This window comes from Aspergillus glaucus (assembly GCF_001890805.1).
Source record: "Aspergillus glaucus CBS 516.65 unplaced genomic scaffold ASPGLscaffold_7, whole genome shotgun sequence".
NCBI lineage: Eukaryota > Fungi > Ascomycota > Eurotiomycetes > Eurotiales > Aspergillaceae > Aspergillus > Aspergillus glaucus.
Window position 1 is genome coordinate 543,221 of NW_019170459.1, and position 25,003 is coordinate 568,223.

At 49.3% G+C, this 25,003-nt stretch overlaps 8 protein-coding genes across 8 annotated transcripts; 5 read left to right on the forward strand and 3 right to left on the reverse strand.

Annotated features, from left to right (window-relative positions):
* Positions 1–860: 860 nt before the first annotated feature.
* Positions 861–2,936, forward strand: ASPGLDRAFT_168855 (uncharacterized protein). The gene is made up of 2 exons (XM_022542678.1): positions 861–1,443; positions 1,497–2,936. Exons 1-2 carry the CDS (start codon positions 958–960, stop codon positions 2,679–2,681), a joined length of 1,671 nt encoding a protein of 556 aa, XP_022402283.1. The 5' UTR covers positions 861–957; the 3' UTR covers positions 2,682–2,936.
* A 559-nt stretch (positions 2,937–3,495) lies between these two features.
* Positions 3,496–5,794, forward strand: ASPGLDRAFT_24602 (uncharacterized protein; the record flags this gene model as incomplete). The annotated part of the gene is made up of 6 exons (XM_022543402.1): positions 3,496–3,954; positions 3,984–4,408; positions 4,464–4,673; positions 5,184–5,339; positions 5,606–5,657; positions 5,693–5,794. 6 exons carry the CDS (start codon positions 3,496–3,498, stop codon positions 5,792–5,794), a joined length of 1,404 nt encoding a protein of 467 aa, XP_022402284.1.
* A 3,820-nt stretch (positions 5,795–9,614) lies between these two features.
* On the forward strand, positions 9,615–12,008 carry ace2 (putative C2H2 transcription factor (Swi5); the record flags this gene model as incomplete). Its single annotated transcript, XM_022540381.1, has 2 exons — positions 9,615–10,281; positions 10,339–12,008. 2 exons carry the CDS (start codon positions 9,615–9,617, stop codon positions 12,006–12,008), a joined length of 2,337 nt encoding a protein of 778 aa, XP_022402285.1.
* Positions 12,009–12,828: 820 nt separating this feature from the next.
* ASPGLDRAFT_24604 (T2 family ribonuclease) lies at positions 12,829–14,455 on the reverse strand (the record flags this gene model as incomplete). The annotated part of the gene is made up of 7 exons (XM_022543403.1): positions 12,829–12,972; positions 13,026–13,123; positions 13,187–13,426; positions 13,490–13,682; positions 13,745–13,860; positions 13,915–14,093; positions 14,172–14,455. The coding sequence occupies 7 exons, from the start codon at positions 14,453–14,455 to the stop codon at positions 12,829–12,831; spliced, it is 1,254 nt and encodes a 417-aa protein (XP_022402286.1).
* Positions 14,456–14,765: 310 nt separating this feature from the next.
* ASPGLDRAFT_45577 (RMD1 family protein) lies at positions 14,766–16,326 on the reverse strand. The gene is made up of 2 exons (XM_022546282.1): positions 15,896–16,326; positions 14,766–15,835 (listed from the first exon to the last, which is right to left on the reverse strand). The coding sequence occupies exons 1-2, from the start codon at positions 16,208–16,210 to the stop codon at positions 14,882–14,884; spliced, it is 1,269 nt and encodes a 422-aa protein (XP_022402287.1). The 5' UTR covers positions 16,211–16,326; the 3' UTR covers positions 14,766–14,881.
* A 21-nt stretch (positions 16,327–16,347) lies between these two features.
* On the forward strand, positions 16,348–20,932 carry ASPGLDRAFT_45578 (CLH domain-containing protein). Its single transcript, XM_022546283.1, has 6 exons — positions 16,348–16,379; positions 16,435–16,830; positions 16,884–16,910; positions 16,961–17,934; positions 17,988–20,257; positions 20,312–20,932. Exons 2-6 carry the CDS (start codon positions 16,492–16,494, stop codon positions 20,605–20,607), a joined length of 3,906 nt encoding a protein of 1,301 aa, XP_022402288.1. The 5' UTR covers positions 16,348–16,379; positions 16,435–16,491; the 3' UTR covers positions 20,608–20,932.
* Positions 20,933–21,164: 232 nt separating this feature from the next.
* Positions 21,165–22,392, forward strand: ASPGLDRAFT_56963 (uncharacterized protein). The gene is made up of 4 exons (XM_022548221.1): positions 21,165–21,343; positions 21,394–21,453; positions 21,523–21,570; positions 21,629–22,392. Exons 1-4 carry the CDS (start codon positions 21,274–21,276, stop codon positions 22,192–22,194), a joined length of 744 nt encoding a protein of 247 aa, XP_022402289.1. The 5' UTR covers positions 21,165–21,273; the 3' UTR covers positions 22,195–22,392.
* A 59-nt stretch (positions 22,393–22,451) lies between these two features.
* On the reverse strand, positions 22,452–24,217 carry ASPGLDRAFT_56964 (uncharacterized protein; the record flags this gene model as incomplete). Its single annotated transcript, XM_022548222.1, has 2 exons — positions 22,452–23,208; positions 23,311–24,217. 2 exons carry the CDS (start codon positions 24,215–24,217, stop codon positions 22,637–22,639), a joined length of 1,479 nt encoding a protein of 492 aa, XP_022402290.1. The 3' UTR covers positions 22,452–22,636.
* Between the last annotated feature and the right edge of the window lie 786 nt (positions 24,218–25,003).

Below are 25,003 nucleotides of genomic sequence, written 5' to 3' on the forward strand. Positions count from 1 at the left end.
ACTTTGTTAACGGTGTCATGGACTGCACGGTGGTGGGATCCATAAACTGCCTCACTACAAGATAGCACGTGGGAATACATACCAGAAACATGCAAGTGTGCTCAAGTGCCGATTAGGTTGGTCCCATTTATTTGATACAGTAGTAGACTGATTCTCAACCCGTGGTAAAGTATTTGAAATCTTTTGTGCTACGAGCCACTAGTTTCCGATCCCGTCGTAGATGGTGGACCCCCGATCTGCGGCTTCTCTTACTTGCTACGTATTGATTCTTCACAATGTCAGACACCACAATGGACCTTGTCCTTAACTACGGTTCGTAGTTGGAGTATTAGGATCAGCATTAATCTATCTATCAATCGTGTCTAGCGGACTATGGTCGAGCCATCTTCAGGCGGTTTAGGGGGTTAGCCTAGCGCGTAGAAGGCAGTGCTAACGAAGCCGGGCTGTCTTGAGATAGCACTAGTGGCCTTAGATGGTACAATCGGACTATTTTCATTATGCATGTCAAATGTCTAGCGTAATACTTGGTACACCAACTAGATCTTAGTATGTATGTATTACAATTTTGCATCTCCCGATAGGCAGATCTTGTGGCCCGATCTCTTTGCCACCCGACCACTCGTAATCTAAGCGATTTAGGGTTTCCCGATTTGGAGAAAATGAGCGTGCACGTTGGAGAAAAAAGGAGTGTTACATGTAATAAGGTTTTTCTGGATCTATAGTTTATGGGCCCCTCGTTTCTTTTCGTATTGTAGCACCATGTGCCACTAAGCAAGCATCGTCATTTTTAGGTGATTTTCTAATTCCCAACCGAATGGGTTTTATAAGTCCCCTGCCTCCCCCAACAAGAATCCTTCAATGCTGAATGATTCCTTCACGGACCCGACCTCCGTGACTTGACAAGCCACTACCTAACTTCAGTCATTCATTTCACCAACCGAGAATCCGTCATTCATCATGGGGTCGGAACTCGGAGTCACGGCCGATTCCAAGGCAGAGCTCCTCATCACCTCGGTCACCACCTGGTGGTCGTGCTGGGCCTGCATCTGGACGGTCATCGTCGCGAGTGGCATTGCGTTTCTAATCGTCAACCGTAAAGCGCCTGTTCTCCGCATCCGAGGTCTCGGTCTGTGGCTCGCTGCTATCGTTATGCTTCATTTGTACTGGATCACCATTCAAATCGGTCTCATGCTTGGTCCTCTTATGCCCGGTGACGCTGAATTTTGGGTTATGGGTCTCTACCTGCCGCTTGGTATCGCCTTGTTCCACGCTTCCAACAGTCGTTTCCTTCATGTCGCCAAGGCCCAGAAGAAATACACCCAGCGGGACAGCACTCCCGAATCGCCTTCCGACTCGAAGAAGGGCGGCTTGATCGATCGCTTCCGCCGTCTCGACTATTCCAAGAAGATGATCGTGGTCGTTGGTTTCGGAATGCTGGTTCAGGTACGATTATGTATCTCTTCTTTTCGGGCCGTACCTCTCCTAACTGTCATCAGATCTTCCTTACTACCCTGATGTGGATCATTTCCCGCAAGTGGCACGGCTCCTGGGGTGCTCCCGGCACCGGCGTTCACGGTACCCCGATGGAGCAAAAGGCTGAGATGGGTCGTGGCTGGGAATGGTGGCCTACTGTGATCTGGCAGTTCTTCTGGGCCTGGCTTGTCGCGCCCATCATTCTCTGGAAGTCTCGCAACATCCACGATACCCATGGCTGGAGAGTTCAGACCATTGCTTGCGCCGTTGGCAACCTCCACGCTACCCCGATGTGGCTTATCGCTGTCTACGTTCCCGCCATGGAGAAGGTCAACCAGTACTGGCTGCCTCCGCAATGGATCTGCCTTTCCATCTATGTCATGGAAATCTTCACCATCTTCCTCCCCTGCTACGAGGTCATCCGCCACCGCTCTCTCCGCAAAGAAACCCTCGACACGATCGCGCAATGGGAGTTCAAAAACAAGGTGTCCGGCTCCGAGGCCAAGTCTATCAAATCCGCCTCCATCATGGCCGAGTCCCTGATGTCCCGCAGCAACTCCGTCAAGACCACCGACTCCAGCGAGAGTATCCTGACCATGGGTGCCCTCGAGTACGTCCTCGAGCGCCACCCCACTCCCCTTCTGGAATTCTCTGCTTTGCACGACTTCTCCGGTGAAAACATCGCTTTCCTCACCAGCGTCGCTGAGTGGAAGAGCTCGCTCCCCAAGGCCGTCTACAGCACCACCCCTCGCGGCGACAACGTCAAGGAACTGATCCGTGAACGTTTCAACCGCGCCCTCCACATCTACGCCGAGTTCGTGAGTGTCCGCCACGCCGATTTCCCCATCAACATCTCGTCGCAAGAGCTCAAGACACTCGAGAACATCTTTGAGATACCCACTCGGATCATGTACGGCGAGAAGCGCGAGGTCGACGTGACCACCCCCTTCGTTGAGTCGCCCCTCTCCGCCACCTTCCCACCAGAGGGTGAGGGCGAGGGCTCCGACTCCGAGAAGACAATCCAGAGCACCGCTTCTGGGCCTATCGAGGACCGCGTACAGTACTGGGGCGATGTTCCGGAGGAGTTTGACGAAACTGTCTTTAACGATGCGGAGAAGAGCATCAAGTACCTTGTTCTTACCAACACTTGGCCCAAGTTTGTTAAGAACCAGAGGGACTCGATCCAATCGGCTGATACCCTGTGTTAAATCACACACACACATACACAAACACAAACACACATTCGTTATGCTAAGTTATGTATATATAATATTCGACCTTCGTTTGTCGTGGAAGATTTTAAATTCAAATTCTGTGTAAATAATACCATATAGTTACCTTGTCCATACCATATACGATACTCACGTCTTGATGGCTCTATCTGTAACCCCTGAGAATAGCTAGGTTATCATACCCCAGAGCCTGATTCGTGGGGTAAAGATTCGTTACTATCATAGAAATAGGCAACGACGTAGTACGTTGAAACGGTTTGCAGTATCGCCGAGCAACTACCGAGGGTTCGGCGAAGAACTTGACTAGAGACGCTATTGATGCCACTATTGATGTGGGACAACGGTTTAGATCGTGATAACAGAAGAGTAACATACCCTTATGCTCCATAGTTGATTTGTCTTTGATTCAAGATAGCCTAATTAATGGTCTGGTACTCTGTAGGTGACCGTGGGCCCCTGCCCGATTTGATGAGGCAGAGGAACATGGCAGAATGCGAATCTTTCTTCGCCCTGTTTACTGGGTACCATCTCAACCCATTGATTAATACTCATTGAATCCAGCCAACTGTGATATCACCTGCTTCAAAATCACCCCCAGCCTAGTGTCGTATCCCAAGTCGGAAAAATTGAGGATTATCGACACCATTGCCATAGCATTGGCTTCGAACCTACGGCAGCGACCTACAAGGCTTAGGGCAGAACTGGCTATCTAAAACGCTTCTTTCCTTCATTGTTCGTACTTTACTATTTATATCGCGTTCTAAATTTGTCTCCCTCATTCATCACGGCCATGCCTCAACATTTACCTCCGGAGATCCTTCGCGAGATCTTCACTCATCTGGACAATAAACGCGACTTATCGTCACTTTGCAAAGTTTTCCGTTTATTCAAGGAAATCGCCCAGCCGTTGCTCTTTAGAAAGTTCACTTTGATGGACTACTCCGATGAGTCTCAAACGGAAGTCTTTAGGGCTCTCACGCAGTTTACTCGGACCGTACTCTCGCGAACCGACCTACAGAGTGCTGTTCGTGAGATAAACATCAGAACTGGAGAAGGTCCTGATGCTGACCCGGCTTATGAAACGAGTACTCTTTTGTTTGATACTCGCATATGTTTACCCAATGAATTACAGAAGCTAAGAATCAACGAAGGGGCCAACTTAATGCACGCTAGAGTCATCTTAGCTGCAATGACCGCCCCTGTTATGCTGCTCCTATGTATCAAACTGAAGAGACTTGAGGTGCTTAATGTAATCAGAGTGATATGGATGTATCTAAGCACCTCTCCAATCTCACATCGCTTACTCTCAGAGTCATTCCCGAAGGTGAAGAATATCCAGGTGGCATACAAATTGAAAAGCTATGGCCCTTTTTGCAACTCCCGTGTCTGCAACACTTCAAAGTCGAGCATTGCATTAGCGACGATACACAGCTCCCCGAGTCTGGCCTTCTCCCGAACGCAGTGAAAGCCTCATCCATTTCATTGGGGGCGTGCTGCCTAGATCAAGAGACATTGATCACCTTGATGGACTCATGCGAATGCGTGAACTCACTATTATACGTGGTCGATCCGCGTCTATCTCGAAGCACCGACCGTCTGGAAGTCGATGAATTTCTAGAAGCGTTGGATTCGCATAAGGACAACATAACCAATCTACGCGTTCAATTGAATAATATCGATCCTATCGGGACCGATTATATCAAGTTTGGACCTTTCACACCCTTCACGAACTTGAAACCTATATGTGGAACAATCCAGTTTGGGCAACACACCTCGGCTCCCAAGATCCCTGGAAACACTTGTGGTCTCGCACTACGGAAAACTCATCTTCGACCTATTGGATGGCATTGTCGAAGAAAACAACAATTATATCCATGAGCTCAAGACGGTCAACTTCAAACCGTTATTTTCGCCGTGCACTTTAATGCTGGATGTTCAAAACGAAATTTACCAGAAGAGGCGTATACCGTAGGAAGGCTGTGCGATTTGCGCGGGAGGAGTTTGAACTTAGGGTGGGCGAATTGGCGGAGATAGCTGAAAAGGGTAGATTTGAGCTCATTGTTAACTGTGAAGTGTATGAAGGGTACTTGGATTTGTTGAATGAAGAAGAGGAATAGGAAGATGACTTGGATTTGAGTGAATTTGATGAAAGAATCCTAGATTTGTAGGGTCTCCACACATGACAGTCTTCTTTCTCTTTGTCTATTCATCATGCAACAATCTGTGCCATCCAGAATTTTGAAGCCCATGTTATTTCTCACATGCCCTAAATTCAAGTCCAGTATTCTATGCCTATCTTGCCCTGCGCTGTTGCCACGGTTCGAGCAATCAGACAGAATCACTGAGTCATAACCATCTGGTCGATGTGAATCTTTTGGCGCTATCTTTTCATCGACACAAGCGTCACGGTCATATCTTGTGATAGAACGAGCGTGGTGGATAGGGAACTGACGGAAGGATTACGACAGATAATCGAAGGACGAAACAGCAACTCATGACGAACTCATATCCACCCGGCAAGAGCTACCTCCTCCAGATTGCTCAAGCTCTTACCCATGGTACCCCGGTGGACTACATGGATGTTACGTCCAGCGAGAACGATGGTCCAGTGCAAAATAACCCAGATACCGGAAGGTATGGTACTGCGGATTGTTACATGTGCTACGGCCCCCATTATACGAACACTTGATAGGATATGGCATCAGAGAGGAGCAACATAGTCCTAAATGGCTATAGGCTGTGCGCCTGTCTATCTTACAGCTGTGACAACACGGTAATCTCAGCATGAAGTGGTGATCCCGATTTCACGGAGCATATCCATGAGCGGCAGACATAGCCCAGGGCCCAGGATTCTGGATCTTATAATGCGAGGCGAGGCTCAGGGTACTCTCATGTCCTAGAGACAGAGTGGTTTGGGTACCAGACGCACTTACGCGAACCGTTACTTCAATGGTAAGTAGCCTGGACCTTTAATTACTCGATTATAGGCCATGTGCCATTTCGCAAACCTGGACACATGTCAATACATCAGTATTGATGGACAATACCAAGAGCGCGTGCTAGCAGTATGGGGCACAGCTGTACACTGATGAGATGTATCAGGTGTACATCTGTAATTAATGTTGTTGTTATCAGCACTGAGAAGTCAAGAATCTGACTAAGTGCTAGATCCAAGTGATCAGAGACCCTCGGGGCTCTCTTTATTTGAATACCCGGAAACGTGGCAAACGATGGGGAGATGCACGACCTATAAGGTGCCAGTAAAAGAGCATATTCATGGGCTCCAGACAGAGCCTAAGGCGCAAGAATTCATGATGTGAGGAGAAGCCAAACGTGGGGATGGCACCCTCATATGCAGCAAACGGGCCAAGGGCCCTGTCCCCAAACACTACTCGAGCTTGTAAAGCTATCTGTCTCGACCATACAGCGGCTGGGACTCGGACGGTCCCATATCAGACATTGTCTAGACTTCCCGAATATGGCGAGACCTTGCTATCTCTACACTCAAAACACGATGAAAAACCGTTAAACGATAGCAAGAAGTGTACCAGTTACTCCTGGCCCGCCTGGTACCAGAGACAAATCGGTGTGTACATGCCCGACACAGCCACTGAAGCTGATATGGCCAGAGCTCAATTGATCAACATCCCCCTACAGTCTTCCACAGCGATCACAGATGGTTAGAGCAATGGGCGGTCAGTCGACGAGATAACAAATTTACATGGAAATGATATCACTTCCAGCGTGCTGTCAAATGCGGACAGCCTGCTAAATGTGTACAAGGTACGAATTTGAATTAATTAATAGGTCATATTAGATGCATTCTGACGGGCTACCGGATATGGCGTTTGTTACGCTTAATACGCGGAAGAGGCTTTCGCGGCGATATGAATTGCCTCTTAGGTGATTAGTTATTTGAACAAGATCCAAGTCAACAAAGCTGGTCTATATATCTCAAAAACGCAGAAACCTGGATCCAGCGTCGGATCCAGCGTCGGATCCAGCGTCGAACCCAGGCCCTCAGAGATCCATGGCGGCCTCTAAGAGGCAAAACCTAAACGCCGCGGACATAATGCGGACCTTGAGAAATTTGCAAAAGGCGTTAGATGCCATGACCATTGATATGCCCAAGATAGGCCTGTGGTCGTTATCGTACGTATGGTGGTTAGACGGGAACTGAAGAGACGAAGTCACGGATAATGCCATATTATTCGACCGCAAAACTTGGAAAAAGAGCAGTATGGGGAGAAGTGCAAGCCGTTTGCGATATACTTCTGTGCTGCCACAGATGGGACGCTTTGGATGGAGAAGAATTGGCACCCGCAAGGAATTTGACGCAAGACTCAACTGTGTCCTTCTCTGGTTGCTATGTCTTATAGTGTGTTGCTTGCTTGCAAATGCCTTATCCTATATAGAGCTTTTTCTACTTAAATCGAAAGTACGGAGTGACTGGTTTTATAAAGCCAACTATTCGAGGAGATCGGAAATGAGCCTTGTAACGCAGCTATTGTATTAGAATAGACTACTTCCATGCACTCCGTAGATTGTTCTAACCAAATGTCATTGCCTTTCTTGAGCTGCTTGTAAATTAGCAACCATTCCTTGATGGTATCTCTCCTAACCTCTATCAGTTTGATATGATAAAGGTCACACATATAACGAGCGAGCGGTGGCCAAATCCAAGTTCGCTTCCCACTCTGGTTATACGAGAGACGGGCGGCTTGGTGGAGCATGTCCAGTTCTGACGCGTGTCGATATGGGCTCTGTCTAATCTCGGGACGGGATAGACCCCGTTGCGTAAGTCGCGCAAACAGAGTCGGGGGGATGTGCTTGATATCAACCTTCAGTGGTTTTGCCCTCTCGTCCGGCTCCCACAGCCGGACAAATGGCCTCTCAGTATCCCGCGACTGCATGGCCTCACGATCTACATACAGAAACGAATCCGTTCGCAAACCAGCAGGGAACCCCTCACTTTCTCGCAAGGCAATAAATCGACGCTGAAGATCAAACAAAAGATTGTCTTGCACGTTTTCTTCCATTCATTGCATAGCGAGCTTAGCAATAGCGGTTTCTATTACACGCTGTCTCTTTAGATGGGGGCCGTAATGGATGGCAGTTTGAATCTGCTGTTTGTATGTTATCCACTCGACATCGTCATCCACATCGGCCGCCCGGAAAACCACTAGCCCACATACAAGCGCATTGAGGCTCAAAACATGCTCCTGCCATGGCACACGCATGGCAATGTGATATTTTTGCGGTCTTCATCGTTCATGGATTGGTAAGCCACAGATGAGACGACATGCTGTTGTCGTCGCACTCGACACGCACTAGTCTGGGCAGCCTTCATCTCCCCTGTCGTAGCGGCGTCGATGGCCCGGTGAGTGAGATCGCGATCGGATTCGCTCATGGAGCAGTTTCTCGGCTTGACGTGGGACGAGACCGCCTGTTAGCAAACGAGCCTCCGTGTATGTCAGGGAGTTTCCATCGTTAGTAGCTTTAGTGATTAGTTCGGACATGTCTAGTCCGCATTCTGCGCGACAGAGCTTGTCTTCTTCTTCTGGAGACGGGCGATGGGTTATTGCTCTACGTTCTGCGTCGGTGATGGAGGAGGGCTTGGTAATAGTGCGATTATAGAGCCCGAGTGGCATCATCTAAGGCGAGAGGGGTATTGTCTATGTGGATCGGAATCCCTCTGAATATGTCGATAGCCATGATGATTGTGGATGAGATGAGAGTGGCCTGGGAAGGCTCAGCAGTGACCTAGTTAACTAGTTAGTTAGTTAATGGCGACTTGAATGCCTGAACCGTAAGTCATACAAAGCTTCCTGAGGCCATGGACTGCATCTCGAACCTACCACGGACGCAATATGTTTGCTCCCTCACAGAAGCCAATCCAGGGCATGAATGTATTCAATTATTTGAACTCTTGTCTCCTTCGTACGTAACCATACTGCAAATCCCGGGCGCGAACTATGTATATATTCAATTTTGATACAAGGAAGGAGGGTTGAAACGAGCTCCTTACAGAGAAACTACTGTAACAGAGTAGGGTTAAACGGAGGTTATTGAGGTGAATAACCTCCGAAGATACATATATGGGTAGACCCGTGCATACAGCGTGGCCCCCCGTACATGGTACCTTTCACTAGTTGTATGCCGGTAGGGGTTTCCCCGATCCGATAGACGTGTTAAAGCCCACTTGCTCCATAGTACACTTGTACATGGGCGGAGCCATGATGGTTACCGCTATTATCGGTGACAAAAAACCGAGGTAGATTTTAGAAGCAATTGACGAAACAAAACTAGACTCGTATAATAAAAAGAAATAAATGCCAATACAGGGCGGTTTCGCGTTTCCCTGACGTCGCCTCGGAAAGGGCGTTGCTAGGCCAACGCGGACATTGTTGATCGTAGATCGGGGATCGGGTGCCTGGAGCTGGTGTCAATAATTCAATAATTCTCTTTTTCCCTGGTTCCCACCCATTATTATTCTCTCCTCTTCTTTTTCATTCATATAAACAAGTCTGGTTCCTGGGGAAAGGTCTCCATATTAGTACCAAGGATCTCAGCTACTTCACCGAACCACTCTTTGATCTTCACAAGATACTACTAGTCACTTGCACACCGACTGATTTGAGAGCTTAGAAACTCTTTTTCTTTTCTTCCTTCGTTTCCCCGAGCGCGTCATTTGGAAGGTCACAGACTGACACTGTTACAGAAAACCTGTTCAATTGCCCCCGGGTTGGCCGCAGCCGTACCGCATCGCTGCAAGAGGTCGGTTTATCCTGCATTATTTTCGAATGCATTACTAGATACTGACAGAGCTTCTTTCTTGTACAGGTCTAAGCAACACGGATCTGTTCGGAATTACCGGTTAATCGCGCGTACCGCGTCTATTCAGCAACCATGCTGTCCGATTCACATGGAGGCCACCTCCAAGAACGGCAACGACAACACCGCCGACAGATCTCGACCCCTACAGCCCTCGAGGCCGCGAAAGTTCCCAGTATCCCTGCACCGGCATTGCAACGGCTCAATGCTCATCGACGAGGCCAGAGCCTCGACACACGGGCCTTCCAGATGCAACAACGAGCACAGGCCATGCAGGATGGGAATCTTTCTTTTACTAACCAAGGAACAGTACACCAACAACCACAACCACACAATGTCTTGCGCGAGGTCCAACAACAGCGATTGGCTAGACAGGGACATCAGATGTATCCCGCTAATTCAACATCTGTACCCCTGATGCCCGACTGCCACGCGTTCAGCCAAGGGGACCTGCATATGCCTGCGAACCAAGACAACAATGAGAACCACCAAAGCGCGGCGTATATTGAAGCACAGCTGAATCTGAACTTCAATTTGATGCAACAACAACAACAGCTGTTGCGAAGCCAGACCTTCCCCGGCAACAATGCCCAAATGGCCGCCTGGGATATGTACCCGCAAAGAACGCTTGCGCCCCAAGCCAATGTGGTTCCTCAGGACATGCGACGCCTGTCCGCTCAGTCGGATACCATCCCCAATTCGCAACGTCCGCTTACACCAGCACACGAAAACAGCAACACCCGTAAGAAAGATCGAATTCATGATTTTGGCACGAACCTATGGCTGATTTAGGAATCAGGTTACTTGCCAATCACCCCAGCAACGACACCGTTCAAGAAGTCAATGGATGTTGTCCCATACAACACGGAGGTGCAGTCATCACCCACCAAGGAGCAGTGTCTGTCTGTTCCCGAGGCCGTCAAGGCGTCGTACATGCAACGTGCTAGGTCCCTTCAAGGAGTGGTGGGGACAAGTTCCTCGCAGAAGTTTGACCTCCCCTCTCCCCCCAACACAGCAACATTTGAACTCGATAGCTTTGATACATTTAACGGTCAGCAGCAGGATTCCAGATCGGAGAAATCAGAGTCGCAGAGTTCGTCGCACCGTAAACATATTCCGTCGTTGTCTGCATCGTCGTCTTTCTATTCGTCGCCAGAAATTGCACCCATGCCGTCGTCTCCTGCAGGTGAAAATGAGAGGCCACGCAGGGTTCCCATTCACCCTGCCACACCAAGCCACAAGAGAATGTCAAGTACCGCCACGACCGCGAGCTCGACTCCGTCGAAGCCCAAGCTCTCCCCGAGAGTCGCGTCTATTGACAACCTGAACCTTGATGACAGGGTCCACGCATCCATCAACCAAACCGGAGTCACCATCGATGAGATCGCTTCGTACATCTCTGGTCCGGACCCCAAGGATGGCAAATGGGTCTGTCTCCACCCGGGCTGCGAGAGACGGTTTGGCCGGAAGGAGAACATCAAGTCCCACGTCCAAACCCACTTGGGTGACCGCCAGTACAAGTGCGACCACTGCAGCAAGTGCTTCGTCCGTGGTCACGATCTCAAACGCCATGCCAAAATTCACACGGGAGACAAGCCCTACGAGTGCCTCTGTGGAAACGTTTTCGCCCGCCATGATGCCTTGACTCGTCACCGTCAGCGCGGGATGTGCATCGGAGGATACAAGGGTATTGTGCGCAAGACCACAAAGCGCGGCCGTCCCAAGAAGCACCGCCCCGAAATGGAGGAACGACAGGACAAGGCATGTCGTACTCGCGAACGCATCGCCGAGAAGACTTCTTCCTCGAGTTCTGTCTCCGGATCGTCGAACTTCTCTTGCAGTACACCACCGTCAGAGGTCTTTGAGAACATGAGTCTCCGTGGATCCAGCCCTATCAACGGGCCGATGTTTCACACGCCTAACTACTCCGCGTTGCCGCCAGAGGCCTTTACCTTCACTCCTCCCGCATCCCCCGGTTGCAGCACTGGCAACAAACCCTCGCCTCACTGCAACCCGCGTTCTCTCACACCTTGCACAGAGGATGAGATGTTGCCTTCGAAGCAGTCAATGCAGAAGATCGACGAGGGGCCTAGTCTGCCTTTCATCACGGACGCTGAATCCTGCCGCTACCCTGATGCCAGCAGATCGTCCAACGACAACAATCTCTCTTCGCCTCACACCGCACCAACGCTGGCCGATTCCACTCACGAGTCGGACCTGGACATCTTCATCAACCAGGATGCAACAACAACAACAACAACAACAACAAGTGGCTTTGACAATGACTTCCCACCTCTGACGGATGCTTCGATGGCTGCATTCCCGGACTATGTCAACACTGCCGCTCTCGACGGGCCAGGTATGGATTTCTTCCCCGGAAAGACATTCACGACTGCTCCCGCTATGGATGACGATTTCTTCTCTTTTCATCTCCATGATGAGCAGCCCTCGGAGTTTTTCATGGCATAAATGGGAACGACGCACGACTATAACGAATGAGACGAACGACAAGCATTTGAGACAACTTAAAAAGCAAATAGAATGGCATATTTGACGACGACACGACACGACGCTATTCATGGACCGACGCGCGAACTCTTAAACGACTTCTGGATTCGACGACTGGAAAAATTGCATACCTGCTTATGTATCAACTCTACCCACGATATTTTCAACGATTTCAATTCTTGTGAATGAATGATCACTGTGATGGGAAACCGAAAACCGAAAAACGAAACAGACAAAAAAAGGATATAATTTCTTGGATATCTTTCGATCAGCACATACATGTACTACAACGACTATTCTTATTGGCCTTGGGACTAGCGGACTTTTGGTTATTAGAGGGTATATGGAGTTCTGCGGGCCTTTCCTCTCGTTTTTCCTTTGTTTTGGTGGATTTCTGGATTTCTGGATTTCTGTGTTCATTTGCTTGATATTTATGTGATATGTCTTTTGGGCTTGTGTTGGAAAGATTGTACTAAATGGTTGCGTTTTTGTTTTTTCTTTGTTTTTTTTCTCCTATGTTTTGGCACGCAGATATGCTCTAATCCTCTGGTGGTGATGGTGATGACCTGTACTCTAGTTTCATACTTTATGTTTATGATGATGATTTATCAAAAAAGAATAAACGTAAAAAAAAAGAATAAATGAATTCGTTATAGTATTCTTGAATCTTAATAGTCATAGTACGATGACGATGGCCTGGTGATGCAACTTATAATATGTTTATTCTCGAAGAGTTCCAAGGCCAACAAGTGGTATCAGAATAGAAACAATGCAATAAGAATCACTCGCGCTCCTTCCAGGTAATATCCAGCTCAACCGGATGCTCTCCCTGAGTAGCGAAGACATCACTCTGTGTGTAGCCCTTGGGTGGCTTGTCCGCATAGAACGTTGTGTTTCCGTTGTAGGCGAGTTTTCCGTCGATCATCTGTTCTCAGGTAAGTTTGCGGACGAATGAGAAGGAGAGACGGCAGGGCTTACCTCGAATTCCATTGGGTTGTCGATGTGTGCTCCACAGGTCAGAATATCCTGTTCGAAGGAGCATTTCCCCCTGCTTGATGTCAAGGTGAATGTGCCATCTGTGAAGGAGCTGTCAGTGTACTGAGCCTAGACATGAGTGTTCCCGAAAAATAAGAACTGACCCCTGACTTTCTCTCCTCTGAACGTCGCACAGGTTCCAGATGAGAACCAGGTGCCATAGCTGATTATACAACCCCGTCCCGAACCTTGAGTCGAGACCTTCAGATTGCCCTGTCCTTGGAATGGGATACCAGGAGTAGCGGTTGGTCTTGCGGTCTTCGTTGCTGTATTGGTTGGCTCTGGTTGAGACCTCTTGGGCTGGTAACGGACGCCCTTTGTAGGGCAGTTGGACTTCAGACCATCTAGCATACAGATATTAGTGGATGCTCTGATGAACATAGAAGACAGGATAGGAGTTAACCAACCTGGAGAGGAGGGAACAAAGTCACCCGTCTGCAGAGTACCGGCGACATTGAAATGATACCAAATCTCATTCAAAGAATGGCTGTGGCATCTAACGGTAACGTCGCTTCCGTGGCCCTTTGCAAGAGCATCCTCAATCTCAGCCAAAGTGTAGGTTTTCGTATGGGATGGAACGATTCCGGCGTCGGCGAGGAACTGCAACAGTGTTAATGAGCTTCGTGGCTAGATGACAGCTTAATTAAATCGAAAACACGAACCTTATATGAAGGTAATTCCCCGAAGATCTCAACCGCCTTGTCGAAATAATCCACAACGTCCTGCTGCGGGTAATACTCGTCGTAGCAGCGGGTCTCCAATGTGCTGATACAGGTACCTATCCGAGTTAATTTATGCCCTTTCAATTAAAATAGTAAAGGCGGAGGTGTACCATGCTTGTTCCATTCATGAACCCACAAATCTAGATCGTCTCCTTTGAAGTCCTTCCAGTAGACGTCCATATACTCCAGAAGGTCCCTCCGGCCTGAATCCACCAATATCAACGAGATGTTATTGTAATGTCTCCTCGAATCGCAAAACTGATCAAAGCCACCGTCGCAATGGTCCGGCCTAGACGCATCTTCCAATTAGTGACTGGTGATTCAGACGCTTTGTATCTCTACCCAATCTCAGAGAATGAAGTCTCACCAGAGTCCATGAATAGTCCAAGAATCATCAGGCCCAAGAGCAGGATCAGTATCCCAGAATTGCGTCTGAAGCAACTGTCCACCAGGGTAGTTGAAGCAGCAAGTGTCCTGGCCGCTGTACCGGGTTTGACAGCTCACTTCTTCTTTGGCGCATGTTCGGTGTGTGGTAACTTCTGTCGTCGGGTTGTACAATTCTGTCAATGAGGAAAGTCCCAGGCTACCGGTAAGAGCTTTCAGGACTCTCTGTGGTCCTGGGACCCCTGTAAAAAAGGCCCACGATTCCATTGCGGTTGTCGAGGAATTGATACCGTTGTTGTACTAGATGCGTTTCGCGCGTTCGATGATGAGCGTGGTAGCAGCACCAAATTGAGATAACAAAAGTAACGCTCCAAACCTCTCTTAATTCATCCAAACAAATCAATTTAAGAGGAGAGAATCGAACAGTTGACCAGACAATGATGCTGGCCCACGTGAATGCAGCGTCATTCCCATGACGATAATGACTAATCACCCTGTCACATGTGACTCTCACCGACTGATAAGCGGCTTATCAGTCTGGGGAAATGGAGTACGGAGCATCGTTCCGCTCGCCGTACGGAGGTTGTCTATGCAGTCTCAATTCCTAAGGAGATAGAATCTTATAGTACACGGGTATCAACACTCATACATCATCGCATATATATCACGATAGACCCATTTGTTCAGGCTGGTCTAATGTCTGTCCTCCGTCTCATGAAGCCGCTCTTTCCACAGTCGGAGAATTTCAAAGCCAATCTCAACTGCAATGAGCAGAATAATGATCCATTCGAGTCGAAGACCATGGGTTTCACTCAGTCTTTCCCGGAGAACACTCGCTATTTCTTGCGCATAATCCATCTTCTCGTTCAAGAGCTTGATGCGAATGCCCACGTCCAACGCCCTCCCTACCTGTTCGTAGTATCCTTCCAGACCAAGTTCATGTCGGCTATCCCAGAAGAGATCAGGCAAAGAGTCCGTGAGCTCCGAATAAAGATTTAGTTGGGCGCGGACACTGAGAAGCTGACCGGTTTTGCGCAGGATAAAGTCCCGGGTGTATGGAAGACGTGCGCCTCTCGACAAAAGTGTTGGAATTGTTCGAGTAGACTCAAAGTAGTTCGCAAGGAGAGCCTCCAGCACTGCCAACTTTGTGCTCCGAGCTAATCCTGAAGAAAATGCAACTTTGGTCAGGACTGTATCGATAGATTGCCGACCAGGTGGAAGCTGCAAGCCGGATTCCATCCCCCCTAGTTTGGTCCCAAGTATAATTGTGTCACCCCGGATGCTGCTGTTCTCTCGGCTGCCGTCTTCCACATATTCGAGGTCTTCAGTTTCAAGATCCTCCGCATGTTCTCCCTCCGCCGCTGGAAGTAGTGTCCTAGTTGCCAGAAAGGAGGTGAACCCTTCGGGTAGCGACCATGCCACGACTGTGCCTGACGGGAATATGAAGACGTCCCCTACCTCATCAGGAGGGAGATCTGTTGCGGTTGGATTGCTCATACGACGTATCGAGTCTAGCGGCACTTGAACATGGACGACTTGGGGATATAGGCCGGTCTCGAGAGGGTCGGGCTCAAAGCCCCGATATTGGAGGAGTTCTCTGACTTTGCGAATGTCAAATTTTTCTGCTACGGCATACGCTGTCACTGTCTTGATTCGAGAAAATAAACATCAGTAAAGGAGTTTATCACAGCGTTTGGTTACTGAAACCTTAGTCTGATAGAAGCCTTGCTCTTTGAGCTGAGCCTTCGAAATAAAACTGTCCTTGGATCTTTGTGCTTCCACAGCTACTCTTCGTAACGAAGTTGGGGCTGCCGGAGATCTACCACCCCTCTTCCGCTGTTTCTGCAATTCGGAAGACCACTCTTCAGAAACGTCGCCATCCTTATTAGATTGCTTCTGCCTGAGATATGCAACAGATGAAAAGAAACCATTCCTTGGAGAAAAATCTCGAGGAAACTGGCTTTGGGGTAGTCTCAACGCGGGCCTTTTCCAGGCCGAACAGAGGTATGGCCTCGGGAACATCGTGTGGCGGCGTTTTAGTCTGTACTGAAGAATGACAACGCGAAAAGCGGGCGATCATTAGCACTCAGATCCATGACAGGTCCGGATGATAGGACTGGAAATCGCTAGACTGCTACGGGACAATTCTGTGAATAATCGTCGGCGTCGCGGAAAAAAGAACATTGGGAGTCTGCTGAGTCAGCGCCTCCTCCGATCAACTACCCCAGGCTGACAACTGGACTGACGACATTGTTGGGCTGCAGCTGCTTGAACAGCCCCAGGCACGGAAAAAGGCTCTCGCCATGGACGCGCCTGGCGCGACGGAGGCAGCAGACAGTGCTAGCCAGGCAAATTCCGAGCACGAAGCATCTATCCCACAGAGTACCAACGAAACCAGCGACGAGCACTATCGCGATGATCGACCGACACCGATTGAGGACGGACAAGACAACAATGGCGATAAGGAAAGCACAGAGGACGGGGAGGATGAAGGAGAAGGAGAAGAAGAGGATGGTGGTAGTGAGGAGGACGAAGATGACGAGGAGCCACGGCTCAAATATGCGTACCTGACGAAACATCTGGGCTCAGTATACCGGAATGGCGATGCAACAAGCTCATTCATCACCGCAGGAGACAAGATGGTATGACTTTCGAGATACTCTTAATGGATTCGGTATACTGAAAAATGGTCTAGGTGATCGGAACGCATAATGGCAACATTGTAAGTCGTGAACGCCGAACCAACATGACCCAATGGCTGACCCCCCATAGCATGTGCTGTCCTTGCCTCTCCTACAATCCCTTCGTGTATACCATGCCCATTCAGCAAGCGTCACGTCTATCTCAGTCTCACCGTTTCCTCCCCCCTTGCCGACTTTCAAACCGGAACCATTGACCAGGGCCTCCACCTTCGCTGAAGACCAGCTCCCCAACAGGTCTTCCTCCAGTTCTGCCAGTCTTCGAGGACAACCGAGGAGCCAGCAAGCGACTGTCCCCGCGACACCTTCGAACTCAATATACATTGCCACCTCTTCCATCGATGGGAATGTATGCGTTTCGTCATTGGTGGACCCAAGAGATGTCATACTACGGAACTTTGGCCGGCCTGTCCAAGCGGTCGCATTGTCCCCCGACTACAAGATTGACAAGACATTTCTGTCAGGTGGGCGCGCGGGCGATCTCATTCTTACCACAGGCGGTCGGGTGGGAGCAAGCTCAAATTCAACCACAATGGGGGGTGCTGCAGCAGCAGCTTCCAGCTGGCTAGGCTCGATAGGCCTGGGGGCAAACAACGGCAAGGATACAGTCCTACATAGCGGAGAAGGGTCTATCAGCGTGATAAGATGGTCGTTGTCTGGAAAATATGTCACTTGGGTCAACGAGGAGGGTATCAAGATCATGCGATCGAATCTGCATTTGGATTCCGCAGATCTGGACCTTGCCTGGAAACGAGTCGGTCACATAGATCGTCCAAACCTTCCCGGCTGGGAGGAAATGGCCGGTGTTTGGGAAGCCCGGGCTGAGTGGATTGATGAAGGCTCCTTAGATAGCCTGGACGATCCGGTTTCCAGGGTTGATGCCTCTCACGAGAATGCCAAATCACCTAAATCGGCCTCGGCACAAGAAACGGTAGAGAAGTTGATTGTTGGCTGGGGAGGTACAGTTTGGGTTATCCATGTCTACCCCGATCGACCGAACAAGAATATTCGAGACCACAGGCCCGGTTCCGTGGAGGTTTCCACAGTGTACGCTTCCCTGAATTTGCCATCGTGAAGGATCGCTGCTAAACCAATTCCAGATTACGGACGGATTGTGTTATATCCGGGATCTCTTTATATACTCCCCGCCTCATTATGGTACTTGCACATATCGAGGCGGAAGATGACGCTTCAGAACAGCGGTCCAAACATGGTGTTCTTCGTCCTGGGACTCACCGACGCCAAAAGGGCCTAGAGCCTGAACTTCGGATCATCGACATTGAAAGCAAGGAAGAGCTCAGCGCTGACACGCTCTCCGTCAGTCGATATGAAAGTCTCACTTCCTCGGACTACCACATGTCCATTTTACCTCCTTGGAAGACGCCTGTTCCTATTACCCAACGCGGAACATTGGGTGCTATTGGGAACGGTCTCTGGGATGCAACGATGTATCCTGCGCGTCTGTTCAGCTCTGCGGGAAGTATCCGTAGTACCACGAGCAGTGGCGATAGGCGCTCAAGTAGGGCGGCAGACACCATATCTTCACGAAGGCTCTTCAACGACGATCCCCCTCCCAAAGAGTTGCAGGACGTTGCAGGAGCTACCGGATCGCGAATTTTCATTCAGAGTCCCTTCGATTGCGTCGTTTCTCTGAAGAGAGATCTCACAGATCGTCTGGCGTGGTTAGACGCACGTGGGAAATACGAGGAAGCCTGGAAACTTGTCGATGAGCATCCAGAGGCAGCTGGATCTGCGAGTCAACTTAATGATAACGTCTCTGAAACCCCAACAAAGCAGAGCAGCCTTGGTGATTTCTTTGCAGACGACCGGTCATCGATTACAACGACAGGCCGAGCAGTGAACTCTGCAGCCGACCAGGAGAAGCGCCGGATTGGTGAGCTATGGGTTGAGCGGCTTGTCAAGGAAGAGAAGTGGACCGAGGCTGCTGAGATATGCGCTAAAGTGGTCAATACCGCTCCTAGATGGGAGCACTGGGCTTGGAGATTTATCGATAACAAGAAGCTCGATGAAATATCTCCACATATCCCTACTCATCTGCATCCACCACTATCGTCAGCCATTTACGATACCGTTCTTTTGCATTATGTCCCACAAGATCGACGCAGACTGGAAGAGCTCGTCGATTCATGGCCATCAGACCTGTTCGACGCCAAAAACGTGGGGAAAGCCATAGAAAAGCAACTTCAATCTGACTCTACAGTGCCAGATTCCGAAGATTGGCGTATTCTCATGAAATGCCTTGCTAAGCTCTACTTGGTGGAAGGCCACTATCATGAAGCATTGCGCTGCTATATCCGCCTCCAAGATGCAGATACGGTGATGTCGTTGATTAGGGAACACCGTCTTCTGGACGCTGTTTCTGACGATATTCCGGCCTTTATCTTGATTCGCGTAACCAAAGAACAGTTGAAATCGGCGCCCATTCCTGAGCTTGAAGAAGCAACGGCAGAGCCTATAAAAGTCCTCGTTAGCGAAGCGTACACAGGCATCGTTCGTCCAGAGACAGTGGTCACCCAGCTGCAAGCTAAGAACCGCTTACTCTATCTCTATTTCTACTTGCGGGCTCTCTGGCGGGGAGAATCGCTTCCCCACGAGGCCACAAAGCCTCGTAGGGGCCGTGGAGCTCGTGTACGGGACGCAGCGAATAAATTGGCAGCCGATGAAGGAAAAGCATTAATTGATCACTTTGCGGATACGGCTGTGGAGTTGTTCGCTGATTACGACAGGCCATTGTTGATGGAATTCCTACAGACCAGCACTGCTTACTCGTTTGAGACAGCAAGTTCCATATGCGAAACCCGTCGCTACACCCCAGAACTTATCTACCTGCTATCGAAAATGGGTCAAACCAAACGGGCATTGAACCTCATACTTTCGGATCTGAAGGATGTCTCGAAAGCCATATCGTTTGCTAAGTCACAAGACGACCCAGACCTCTGGGAAGATCTTCTCGACTATTCGATGGATAAACCCCGTTTCATTCACGGATTGCTTGTAGAAGCAGGGACCGCGATTGACCCAATAAAGCTCGTTAGGCGCATTCCTAGTGGTCTGGAGATTGAGGGCTTGCGGGAGGGTCTCACTCGTATGATCCGCGAACATGATCTCCAAGCGAGTATCAGTCAAGGCGCCGCAAAAGTCCTTCAGAGTGAGGTTGCGGTAGGGATGGATCAACTGCGAAAGGGCCAGAAACGAGGAATCAAGTTCAACATAGTCGAAAATGAGGAGAAAGAGGATGCGTATGCACAAGATGACTCGAAGAGCGATGCTGAAACCGTCAAGTCCGCGAAACCGTTCAAATCCTCTGCAGGCCGGTGTGCTGGTTGTCAATCTCCCTTCCACCCCAATGGTAAGAAAAGGACCTGCCGTGTGTTGATTGGTCAATGCTTACCCTGGATTGCAGAACAAGAGATCCTTGTCGGCTTCGCCTGCGGTCATATATTCCATCTATCACACGTCCATCCAGAGCCTGCTCCGGGCACGGATGAGAATTCCTCGGGAACTCATACGCCCATGCCATTCCCACGCACGCCAACGTTTGATGAATCGTCACTGTCCGTATCTCGAACAGTTGGTCCCAAGGTAACGACCGCACGGCTACTTAGGGACCGGATTGGGGATAGGTGTCGGATCTGTGCAATGGCCAAGGAGATCGAAGCTATCGGTGATGATTTTGAGGAAATGGAGATCACGGGGTAATCAGTTCATTGGTTACCAGTGGTAGACCCCAAAGTACTTCGTTAGCCATCTCCAGGTGACTTCCGCCAGGCCCTGAGCGCATGAAGTCTTTCGATACTGCCAGTGACCTTCAATGGCATGAAAAAGACCAGTTCTGGTTGGACGACACTGACACGATTCAGATGCTGGACAGACACAAACAAAGGAATGAGTGTTTATATGGGACAGATGATTATGTTTTGCTTATGATGGAGATACCCATGGTAGTCAATTTACGATTCAAGGAATACCCAAGTATATCCAAGTATATAATAAAGCTCTAGACCCCGCTGTCTCACATACCAAGTGGTTGCAGAAGAAACCTCGAGCCAGGAATAAAAGACGAGTGTCTCGCAAAACGAACTCGATTTGACACGTGCCTTCCCAATTGGGACGCCTTGGTGTAACGGCCCGATTCGGGTTCTTACTGGCCTGGGTCACGCCTTCCCAATTGATTTCTGCCGGCCAGAGCGGCGTATATATTCCCCTCCCTACTCCCCTCCTTCCTCTTCTCTTCTTTCCTCCTCCATCCTCCTTCTTCACCCTCTCCATCGCTCTTTCCATCGTCCATCACTTTTCTTCCTTATAATTGCCTTCAAAGCCCCTTCCTGATCTAAATACTACCTTGGTTCACTACTTCGAGTAACCATGGCTCCCCACATCAACCTCTTGGTCGCCATGCTTGTGTCGTTCCTGACCGTCTCTGGATTGGCTCGTGGTAAGTATTCCATCTCCAACGCCATTAATTCATCCAACTGACATCAATAGGAACCGTGGGAAGCATGTACAATGCGGAAGATGAACGCTCTCTGTTGAAGCTTCTCGCTGGTGAGTACCAATACCTCTACTGACCAATGCCATTGACATGCGAGACTAACCACCTTCCCTCTTGAGCAGAGCACGAACCTCCCACCTTGGCCAGATACCAGCTTTTTCCTCGTGATGGTGAGCCCACCATCCTACTCCTTCCCAATTGGCAGTATAGATGCTGATTTTATACTAGACTCGAATGTTGTGACTGTTACTGAGACTGTTTGCGGACGTGAGCCTGGAGCGTCACAGACCTCCAGTGCTTTTGATAGCGTGCCTGGCGTTTCCACTTCGTCTAGTGCCATTGTCTCGTCTGACACTGCTATCCCGTCTGGCACCTCTGTCTCGTTCAGCACCTCTGTGCCGGCTAGTGACGTCGTCCCGTCTAGCACGGCTACCTCGTCCACTATCATTGCCCCGTCCAGCACCACTCTCTGGACCAGCACCCTGGCTTCCAGTTTGACAAGCACCATTCCAGTGGCTCCGATTACGTCCAGCAGTGCGGTGACTTCGTCATCTGGCTTTTCTTCTATCTCGTCGTCAGCTTCATCTGGTTTTTCTACTTCTATCTCTTCGCCAGCTACTCATTCCGCTTCTGGATCCACCAGCTCGAAGACGACTGGAGACGCTGCGACGGCGACCGCCCCCGACTCGACTTCAACTACTGAACCTTCCAAGTCGGATGCTGCTTTCCATCCTACGGGAGCACGCACTGCTATGGTGGTGTTGCTGACGCTCTTGAGCATTCTGTTTGTCTAGAACACCGGGGCCTTGCTTGTGTTACGGAGCATCGGGGACTTATGAGGTTTCATTAGGAGTTAACGGGTACTTTTCAGCATGTGTAATAACTAATAATGTGGTGTGATTTCGATGGGAAGGCTTTTTTATGTGTTCTACGATTTGCAGCAGTTAGACCAGACACATTACGTGCAATAATACAGTTGTTTCTTCATGTTCAACTTGCGTCCAGGGTCATTCCCTACGCCTAGTCAAGATTAAGTGTAGACCAGGTTGTGACCGGACTCATCCAGTTTGTCCTTGGCTGCTATAGATATATTTGGTGTTTACTATTTTTATATTCGAACGAATCAGAAGATATCAATGTAGACCTATCGAATCCTGTGATCCTTCAGACCAGGAACAATAGCACCGCATATATACAGTCGACCATCCTATAGATCAACAGCCCACGCATCTCGCATCAAACCGAATTCGTCAACGTCTTCCCCCTTTTAAAACTATCATATTCCTCTCCCATAACCGCCCTCTCCAGCTCCGCCTCCATCGCATCCCTTGCCTTTACCTTGGCAGTCTGCACTGGCCAAGAAAGTCTCAGAAAGAAATCCTTTAATCCCCGTAACCTAGTCGCCACAGGCTTGATTATCTCCCGGTAACACTCCCATTTCTCCTTTGTGGGATCCTTGTAGCCAGGTTCCCCCGGTAGATTAAAGGAGAATCTCTGATGGTATGCTTCGAGCGACATATCCAGGATGAGGGTTAATTGGTGCGGGGACGTATGTTGAGAAAGCAGGTCCAGCACCTCAAGCCAGAAACCGTGGTTTTCCCCGCCTGGAAGGAGGGATTCGATCTCGGGGAAGTCGACGTACCATTCGAGATGCTGGAGATATTGAAGACAGTATTCGGGGAACGGGGTTAGGAGGTACAACGGATCGTTTTTGAAGTTGCGAGGGGCCAACAGATTATAGTCGAGGTTAAACCATGGACGGCTGAGTCTCAGGGAGAATCGATTCCACAGGTAGAAGACAAATAGTGCTTGTTGTCAGATTTGGTGGTTGACTTGGAATAACGCTGTTGGCATTTGCCAGCAGAAATGGGACGACGAGTAGGCGACGTGGGCTGAGGGGCAATACCAACTTCCCTCGCATTTTTCGGTTTCACATCCTCGGGGGACGAAGCCCATGGGGGGTATCCAGGCAAGGACGTCGGGGGATATTAGATCCGTATACTTCAGGATTCGGAGTTGGATCTCGCCTGGAAGCTTGGTGAATGGGAATCCGGTCGTGTCTTTGTTATAGCCTTTTTGTCGTGTGGTAGCCCTCTTGACGATATCCTCGACAAACAACTGCAACTCCTTACCATGAACAAGTCCAGTGTAGATAGAGCAGTCCCTCAAACGCGGCAGATCGAGCAATGGATTCAGAAATTCCCGCGTCGTATCGATATCAAAGAAACTACCAGAAACGCTAAGCTCCAGCTGATCTGGCTTCACATGCGCAGCTAGCCTCGAGCAAAAATCAAGCCAGTCAGGCAAAACCTCTTGCTTCTTGGCCTGTTCCTCCCAACGAACCTTGTCGATGTAATTCGCATCGCACTGTCTCTCCTGATACATACTGAAGATGTATTCACTGCGCTCTCGCCCAGGCTCCACCCCAACCCGGATTGACCTCAAAGCCCTCAACACCGTAGGCGTAAGATACCTCAGCAGCAGAAGCCTAGAGTACCTATCACTATCCACGGAGAACCGATTGCTGGAATAGAAAATCGACCGTGCATCCTCAGACACATTCCTCGAAACATAGAACAGCTGATTCGCCAAGCGATGCTTGCACCGGGAACAAGATTTAAAGCCACAGTCAAAGCACTGGAGTGTGCTCAATGGTGGTTTGTTGGAACGGCGCTGGCGAGCGGACCATTCGCCTACAGAGGCTAGGTCGTTTACGCTGTTGAAGTCGCATTGGTGGAACTGTTCGAAGCCTAGGTATTCTGTGTAGATTTTTTGGCGGATAGGCAATGGCAGGGCGAGGAGAAAGTTAGGATTCATTTTTTCTGTCTAGTACTTGGTTCGATAAGGTTGATGAGGATGATTTGGCGAGATACGAAGTAAACAAGGCTGAACTCTCCCCTCAATTAGGATGCCTCAGGCATAATTCGGTGCCGGAAATGGACCATAATCACATCTTGACTTGGTTTAATTATCGAACGATATAAGCCTGTAAGCCAGAGTATCTTAAGAGTGATCATCGAAGGCATCACTGTCACGGATGAAGTTGAGCAACGAGATCATGAAGGGCAAAAGGAAGCAAGACTCCCAGTACGAATGCCATAGACGGTTTGAGGTTCTCAAAAGAGTAGGCACTGATACGGATAGGGCTGCGGAACTCTTCTCCGCATAGTACAGAAATAGCAGTGGTGAAATGATATCATAATTTCATTCAGATTACTCGGCTAACAAGAAATGAACTCAAGCTCAATCAACCAAACCAGGTTACCATCGCCATCGCAGCACATCTCTCAAGGATAGCCAGCTTTACACCAAAACAGATCAAAGACTCGAAATGCGTGTTTGAATGTTTCATTGATAGTCCAGCAAGCCAGGACGTATATTCCTCATCTGCGCCCATATATCAAAAGACCGAAAAGAAAACAGTAGTAAACAACATAGTCACAGGGGGTATCTATTTCGTGTGTATCGTCCCTGACCAAATCCTCAAGGGTGACATAATGAGAAGTAAAATGCGATCATGTGAAAGAGAAACGAGAGCTCTCGTCTATAGAGACACTCGACAGAATCGAAAAGAAAAGGGAGAAAACAAGACAACTCCAACGA

Excerpts from the sequence above, each read along its gene's own strand:
- ASPGLDRAFT_45577 (XM_022546282.1), bottom strand. The coding sequence starts at position 16,210 with ATGTTCCCGAGGCCATACCTCTGTTCGGCCTGGAAAAGGCCCGCGTTG. Across the intron at positions 15,836-15,895 it reads AAGGCTTCTATCAGACTAAG|ACAGTGACAGCGTATGCCGT; the intron begins GTTTCAGTAACC and ends TCTCGAATCAAG.
- ASPGLDRAFT_56963 (XM_022548221.1), top strand. The coding sequence starts at position 21,274 with ATGGCTCCCCACATCAACCTCTTGGTCGCCATGCTTGTGTCGTTCCTG. Across the intron at positions 21,454-21,522 it reads TCTGTTGAAGCTTCTCGCTG|AGCACGAACCTCCCACCTTG; the intron begins GTGAGTACCAAT and ends CCTCTTGAGCAG. Across the intron at positions 21,571-21,628 it reads CCAGCTTTTTCCTCGTGATG|ACTCGAATGTTGTGACTGTT; the intron begins GTGAGCCCACCA and ends ATTTTATACTAG.
- ASPGLDRAFT_168855 (XM_022542678.1), top strand. The coding sequence starts at position 958 with ATGGGGTCGGAACTCGGAGTCACGGCCGATTCCAAGGCAGAGCTCCTC. Across the intron at positions 1,444-1,496 it reads GTTTCGGAATGCTGGTTCAG|ATCTTCCTTACTACCCTGAT; the intron begins GTACGATTATGT and ends AACTGTCATCAG.
- ASPGLDRAFT_45578 (XM_022546283.1), top strand. The coding sequence starts at position 16,492 with ATGGACGCGCCTGGCGCGACGGAGGCAGCAGACAGTGCTAGCCAGGCA. Across the intron at positions 17,935-17,987 it reads TCCGTGGAGGTTTCCACAGT|ATTACGGACGGATTGTGTTA; the intron begins GTACGCTTCCCT and ends AACCAATTCCAG. Across the intron at positions 20,258-20,311 it reads ATCTCCCTTCCACCCCAATG|AACAAGAGATCCTTGTCGGC; the intron begins GTAAGAAAAGGA and ends CCTGGATTGCAG.